The sequence below is a fragment of the Haliotis cracherodii genome, unplaced genomic scaffold, assembly GCF_022045235.1.
Source record: "Haliotis cracherodii isolate W230 unplaced genomic scaffold, xgHalCrac1.p SCAF_9, whole genome shotgun sequence".
Lineage (NCBI taxonomy): Eukaryota > Metazoa > Mollusca > Gastropoda > Lepetellida > Haliotidae > Haliotis > Haliotis cracherodii.
In genome coordinates, this window is record NW_027266343.1 from 38,097,261 (window position 1) to 38,105,242 (window position 7,982).

At 41.4% G+C, this 7,982-nt stretch overlaps 1 protein-coding gene across 2 annotated transcripts in view; it reads left to right on the forward strand.

Annotated features, from left to right (window-relative positions):
* Positions 1–7,685, forward strand: part of LOC139452290 (protein phosphatase 1 regulatory subunit 3B-like) — a 31,702-nt gene extending 24,017 nt beyond the window's left edge. Inside the window, exons 1-2 of one of the 2 annotated variants that reach the window (XM_071233707.1) lie at positions 1,291–1,431; positions 5,070–7,685. In XM_071233707.1, coding sequence (XP_071089808.1) covers positions 5,078–6,076 — 999 coding nt within the window. In that variant the 5' untranslated portion in view covers positions 1,291–1,431; positions 5,070–5,077 and the 3' untranslated portion in view covers positions 6,077–7,685. Of the gene's footprint in view, positions 1–1,290; positions 1,432–5,069 lie in introns of those variants that run through there. The other variant, XM_071233706.1, reaches the window with a different exon arrangement.
* The last annotated feature ends 297 nt before the right edge of the window (positions 7,686–7,982 follow it).

The following is a 7,982-nucleotide window of genomic DNA, read 5'->3' on the forward strand; positions in this document are numbered from 1 at the left end:
CGAGCAATGTGGCGTGCTTCAGATAAAACTGTTCGTGTAACAAGCGTGTTTCTGTCTGTTCCATGATTTCAGCCAGGTGATGTGCTCCAATAAAAGGATGACATTTTTAATCTGGAGTTTCTGAATGAGCGAAGAAACGGTATATTCAGATGTCAATCAACTTATTAACTCGTGGACATTCTGGAATGATGGTGCGTAGATTTTAAAATAATTAGAAAAATGTGAAAAGAACTTTTTCTTACATCATTTGTCGATTGTTTACAATATGAATAGTTCATAAAATAATTCATCAAATAGCCTGCCGGGCAAATGAAGATATGCATTTGTGATGGAGGCTAAAAATGAAACAGACAAGAAATGGTTTTTCGATGTAGATGCATTTGATGTAGATGGTATCGTAGGCGATATTACATGCATCATATCAATATGTAAAACAGATGACCTGCACATGACCCCTCCAAAAATATCGCGGGTGGGAAGGGGTGGTACAAAATGCCCGAAAATATATTTTGTTTACGCGCGTTTTAAAAATGTGCACCGTGCATGCATGTAAACACACACTCACAGACACACGCACACGCACACATACACACACACACACACACACATGCGTGGAGTAATCAAATGTTTTGACTCCTCGCTTCGAGCAGTGCATATTATCAATCAATGCCTCGAATCATATCAATGCAATTTGACAACAAGCTCTCGTTTAACATGTTTATGTAAACACGACTTCGTAAAACTACATCGTGATCCTCGACATATGCATATAACTCCCTCAATTAAACGTAGTTTCTTCAGTTAATATTGAGTCACACTTCTTTCTAATGTTAAAGCGCTGTAATTTTACCATTATAATCGACAGACCTGAAATGTATAATATTGACACTGATGATATGTTGTATATCTCTTATAGTGCAGATTTCATGTTACATAACTTGCGGAGTCAGCTAAGTTTGTCAAAGGCTCTATAGTATATACATAGGTCTATACATACGTTGTGTTCGTCTCATTATGTATGCGATGGTCAGTATTATGGCCCATTATGATGAAACATTATGTATCACCTGCCGTTCGTTGAACGCGTGGGGATATAGGTGCGACAATATGTCCCATACCCCCTAAGCGTGATCTCGCACTGAATAGTCAGGAAGCGCAGCTCAGCCTTCCCCAACGAGCGATTATTTACCTCATGTCGTCATGTGGTGGGCAGACCTGTGAGCGTCTCTCTGATTGGGCTACGAATATAAGAGCTGCGTTTTCATTGGATGACCTTAACCCGTGCACGTGAACATGTAGAAATGACATCAGACGGCCTTGACAGTGAATGGTTGGGGTACCGGGTTTCATACATGTTGAATCGTTCGAGCTGTCATTGGGGAGGTAGCGAGCCACTGGCACACACGTAATTTTACATCGGAGGCAAAACAGGTAAGGAAGGTTAACTGATTGTGGTTATTCAAACAATTCTCGATGATGTCGTGGGAGATATGACTCTTATCGCCCGATCGTGGAATCAATACCTCATATATGTTCCGGTTGTTTGTGAAATGTTGCAAATACCAATGCAATCAGCTTCTCATGGTTTAAGATGTATTTGATATATTGGTACATCAGACCTCATTCAAATGTGATTCTGTTGTTTCTTCATTGATGTACTATTCCCTGATGTCCCGTCATATGGATACATGTTCATCGTAATTGTTATATATATATATGATAATGAGATGTGGCGGCGGGCGCGGCCTCTTGTTGGCTCCTCTGACAGCCACAGCTCACCCATGCGTGTATCAGCTGCAGCTCTCATGGTCGGGGGATGTTATTAGCACTTATGGGGGGGGGGGGGGGGGGGGGGGGGGAGAATAGGTATGGGGATATTTACGTAGGCAGATCCAGAGGGGGGAGTTGGGGAGTTCAGAACCCCACCCCCACCCCCCCACCCCCCATTTTTTAAACGTGGGATGTTGTAGGCAGTAAAATTGATTGAGAGAGGATTTTGTGATATTTTGGACCCCTTCCTATCATATATGCTGGATCAACCCTTGATTTAGGTTTCGAGGGGATAATAGTTATTTCACCTTGTCTCGCATAACATATTTTCTTCCTGTTAGTGACACTGTCGACTGTATTACTGTCCAATAAAATCGCTGTATGGCCCAAATAAGGGACTGTGAAATAGATTTGATTGTCTCTGGTCAAATATAGCTCATGTGACGTTACATTCTTACTCACAATGCTTGTTTAAAATGCACTACTGTAGACAGCCATTTTTACACTGGCTCTTTCCTTAACAGACAAACCACAGACCTGAGTTTATGTATTGGATGAGTCTTATCATTTTGAAACTGTCTGCACGGTATGCATATTGGGCGATAACGGTTTCAAACCACATGGAAGCGTATGAATAATACTGATGTATGGAATATATGTTATGAGTAAGAACATGAAGAGAAAACTGCCACATTGAATTATTCTTGGGGAAATTGGTTGACGTCACTGACTGTCAAATTAAGGAAGTCTCAATTCCGCTATCATTGTAAACATCGACACGTTTCCGATATGTTGCCACTCTCCACCTCTACAGTTCATGCAGATCAATAATACACAGAGTTAAATTATTTAGGGATCATTGGGATATTTTTTTTATGTGAAAGTGTGAGATCAGTCCCTACTACAAAAAAATACCCTTATAAATATTCACGATCCCCCACTTCGTGTATTAAGTATGTAAAGCTTGTATTCCATAGAATTTATGTTATATAATGATTTTCAGGTAAACTCATCTCTGTGTGAGAAGTGTTTGATAGATCAAAGTGGAACCAGACTGTCTCAAAGGTTACAGGTCTCAACCAACCCATGCTTGTCGTAAGAGGCTACTACAGGGATGGAGTGGTCAGGCTCGCTGACGTGGTTATGCATGTCATCGCATCCAAATTGCGTAGATCGATGCTCATGGTGTCAGTCACTGGTGTCTTGTCCAGCCTCGATTTTTTACAGACCGCTGTCCATATAGCTGGGATATTTCTGAGTGCAACGTTAGACAACAAACAAAGGTCACAGCCCGTCCCTCTAGGGACCTGCATTGTAACTGCCCTATCAAGTTCCCGATAAGACATTTAATGTATCTAGAATTACGACAGCCCATAACAGACCATAATTGATTACCACGGATGAGCTAAACCCACCTGTCTTATGTAACTGGTAGTATGAGACGTCGAGGATTTAATTATAAAACCCCTTGAATATTAAATATATGCGCTCGTGTCAGTAAGAGAGACAAATCGCCTGTTAACGTTTCCCGAAACAAATATTTTAGCATTAAAAAGGGTGAATTAATTTATTATTTCAGACAACTGCATGCAGCTTTCAGCAGGTTTACGCTGTGATAAGACCATATGTTGCATGTTAAAATAAAGATAACAATGGTACACTGAAATAGTGTATCAGCTGATGGCATTATAACCCGGCTCCATGATCGCATGATTGCAGCGTGGCCGTACGGCCTCGCCATCTGGAGCGTGTAGTTTGGCCTCTCTAAGTGGATACTTATGAAGGACGCCGTGTCCTATATAAGGATGGCATATAGAACATACAACGAGCACCTGTCATGCTAGTTTCATGGCTCAAGTTACATCATGAGTGTGATTTGTTTGGTCTACTAGGCAAACTCCCTCTGCCCCTGGCAGTTGGAAGGCCTAGTCGTGTTGGGGTCAACTAGCGGTCAGCGGGTTCTATGACCTGGTCTCGCATTTCCGTCTGTATTGAACGGACATTTCATAGTGGTGTGAATAAGCGTCAATGACTTGCTGCGATATCCCTCGTAATTCCGTGATATAGTTTGTATGGTTATCTATAAACATGTTTATTGTCTGATGTTTAAAACTACCTCTATAATGACCATGCACTTTTGCTTCATATATTAACATTGGATCTATGTATTGTTTTATTACAATTCTCCGTTGCATATATTTTTATACGGTATTTTTTCATTAGTGCTTATATTTCAAGTGCGGAGTTTATACTCGTTTTGTTTGTTTAAAGCCGCACTCAGCAATATTCCAGCTATGTGACGGCGGTCTGTAAATAATCGAGTCTGGACCAGACAATCCAGAGATTGACATCATGAGCATCGATCTACGCAATTGGGATCGATGACATGCATCAACTAACTCAGCGAGCCTGACTGCCCGATCTTGTTAGTTTTCCCCGATCCCGCTAGTCGCCTCTTACAACTATGCTTGTCGTAAAAGGCGACTAACGGGATTGAGTGGTCAGGCTCGTTGACTTGGTTGATGCATGTCATCGTATCCCAATTGTGTGGATCTATTCTTGATTGTCTGGTCAAGACTCGATTATTTACAGACCACCGTCCTATAGCTGGAAATTGCGGCGTTAAAACAACAAAGAAGAAAACATCTTACTCGTACAATTGTTTCTTTTATGTTTTCATGCGTATTTGTACGCAAGAATCTTAAAATGAAAATGTAATGTAATGAAAATTTCTTATGCGTATTTTACGCCAATACGCCGCTTACCCTGAGTCCTGTTATTAACCTAACCATGTATTTGGACAGTAACCAACCAAGGCGTCACTTGTACCAAAGAAAATCGAATTCGTTTTAAATAATTTTTTTAAATATCCTAAACTGACGATTCTCGTACCCGGATGACAAGAGCGGGAATTGACATTAAAATGAGACTACTTGAAAGCGGAAATATTGACTTGGGATACAACACATAATATTACATATGCAATAACACTTAATAACATGTAATATAACTTAATACCATACAATAACTCCCTGGTCTCCAACTTAAACATTTCCGTTGGTCTGTTTGTACGTGACAGATTCTTCGTTTCCAGAAATTAAATATGTGAAGCTAATGATTGCTGCCCCCTTCCAGGATATTGCTGGAATATTGCTAAAACCGGCGTAATCCTTACCCTCACTCACTCAGTCAGGAAGTTCGAACTCTTCAGTGGTCGTATTAGTTTCAAAATTCACAACAGACACTGACATTCAGTGAAATACAGACCATTCATTCACCGTGTGTCTTGTTTGTTTCAGAAGTGCAGATGTTGGAAATAACGAGCCCTCGTGGCACAGGACACAGGATGCCTGTTGACTTCACTACCTACCTGTTGTCATCCAGCCCCCCAGCTTCCAGCCTGGAGCTGTTGACATACGCCTTCCACCCAGACGACCGGCACTACGGCCACCCACACGACAAACGCATCGGCCACTCAGACGGGGAACTCTATCACCAGTCACGATTACCAAGTTTGAGTCAAAGACGGAACAACGCTCCTCTTAAACCCATTATTATCAAACCGGAAACAAACAGCGATACCTCAGCGTCGACTTCCGGTAGTTCGACTCCGACGAGTCCACGGTCTGCTAGTCCACATTCGCCTGGAAGGTTAAAGAAGAAAGTGTCATTCGCAGATCACCAAGGAAAGGCTCTCGCTACAGTGCGAGTTATGACAGAGGCGTCTGATATGCCTCCAAGGATTCGTCCGGAGGTTCTCGCCTCAGTGACGCAAGGGGCGTCAGCTGCTGTAACGGAACAACCTCCGTTAAAACTTTGTTTTAACCAGCCAGCGTCGGACTATTTGGCGTTCAGAGACAGATTGGAAAAAGAGTTTGTGTCTCTGGAAAATGTGATATTAAGGGACTACCGTGTTGGAGGAACAGTGAAGGTTAAAAATGTTACTTTTCATAAAAACGTTTTTGTTAGAGTTACGTTCGACTCATGGGAGACTTTCGAGGACACCAAAGCTTCGTTCGTCCCGAGCCCAGCAGATCATAGTGTCTATGACACGTTTTCGTTTGAGTTCAATGTCCCTACGAACTTTGACATGGGTAAAGTGATAGAATTCGCCGTGTGTTACGAAGCAGATGAATCACAGTTCTGGGACAGCAACAGTGGAAATAATTATCATATTGTGTCAGCAGATTACAAAAAAGTCCAGCAACCCAAGTTTGTATCTCACAGTATCTGGCCTGAACACAATTCGAACTGGTCCGAGTACGCTTGTTGGAATCATGTCGATACAACAACCCCGTACTGGTGAAAAGTTAACTGTATATACCAGAACTTTCATTTGTGGCGCCGCAGCTGTGATGCTAGAGCATTGAGCCCAGGAGAGTCCATTATTCAAGAACTGCTAGTGAGAAGCTACGACGAACAGCTGCCATAAACACAGCTGTGATCTCATTGTGTAACGTCTCTCGGCTAAGTTTGAAATGGACTTCTCGCATGTCTACTTAAAGTACTAATGTGCTTTGGAATATTTGCGTAACCAAAGAAAGGATTTTACACACAGCTCATTCGCGAGGCAGCTCTGCGAAGAAGGGACATGTGGATCCTTGTTGAAGCATCGTTCTATGTGTATCTAGAATAGAAACATTTCCATGTGTACATTTCCATTGCTGTAGACAGCTCTAACTCATCTGTGATATTACCTTTTGAATGGCACGAACAGAGAGGTTTAGTACTTTTGATACATCGGGAGATATTGGAATAATCATTATGGATTCCAGATGGTGTAATACTTAGTCTTGATACATGACCCAATAAGACACGTCTGCATGTTACGACCCCACATTCACATGAATCGGATATATTTTTCACCATTTGTTATTTTTAGATATTTGGGTGTCTGTTAACGTAAACCAGTGATCTAGCTCAAGAATCCTGTTCCAAATATCTGTGATTGTCGTTCCATTCGGGAATCTTTGTTACAATGAGAACAAATATGTTGTATTTCAAGATGGCGGCTACCCACACGTTTTAACGTAACCATCAGACGTTTCGGTGGTAAGTTAGTTGGGTGTATTAATACTTATGAATGATTGTATGGTGACTGGATGTTAACCTCATATTCGTGTTTTAACAGTTGAAAGAATATCCATGTTCAGGGACAGTTTTGTCTGGGTACAAGAGCGTAGAGATGCGAAGATTACGTCAAAAAACTGCAGAAGTTGCGTTTCATTCCTGACTTTCAGCTAACATACTGAACAAAACAGTTAGGGATCATGAATATGTATGGGGATATTATAATGAAGTGTGCTCAGTCTTCACTTCAAAAAAATATCCCCAAAAATAATTATGTTCCCTAATATATATTGTTCAGTATATTTACGAATTAAACGCGATGTCCTATTGATGGCATGGAGCGAATAACGGATTCATTGAGCTTTATGAACATGGGCAACGAATGTCCATCTCTCTGATCAGAGATTGTGATTGTGGTATGTTTCTGTTAGTATGCGGTTTGAATCCATGTCTCACTATATCTACGGGTAAAACACATGCATGTGCTTGGCATTTAAAGAACGTTGTGTAGTCGCCATTTTGTTATACGGGTTGTCTTTCTAACGGAAGATTACAGTATTGAAACTGTATGTATGTATGTATGTCAATAGTATTTTATACAAAATGTTCAATTCTGTTGTATTTAACTGTACATAGAATTTACCAATTGTTGGACTGAGATCTCGCGTGCACATGGTTGCTTGTGCCGCTAGTGATGATCTAGGTACACCCTGTTTCGATGGTGCTTGAGTGCAAGAGGAAGTGACGTCACAAGGGCCGATGACGTTGTGAAGCGTTAGTCTGGTGCGTGAATGATGTATAATCGTATGTACACTGCGTAACGACATTAAACGTGTGGAAGTGTTTGTTTTCTCTTGATTATTTTTTCGACGATTCTTCAGTTTTAATAGGTACTTTCCTACTTTGTGCTTGTCTGCTGAGGCCAGGGTGGCCAACTGACCAAAGGCGCGTTTTCTCTGTACAGAGTTGCGTCCCTTAGGCCTTACAACCTTTGATCCTGGGTTCGAATCCAGGATCGCTGGCTTCGTTTCCTTGTTTCTCACCCACATACCTGTTGTCATGGGTTTCACCAAGTGGTAATCATCAAACACCTGAACCACGTGGGGTTCATCCCTCAATCAGTTGACAAGCTATGATAAAAC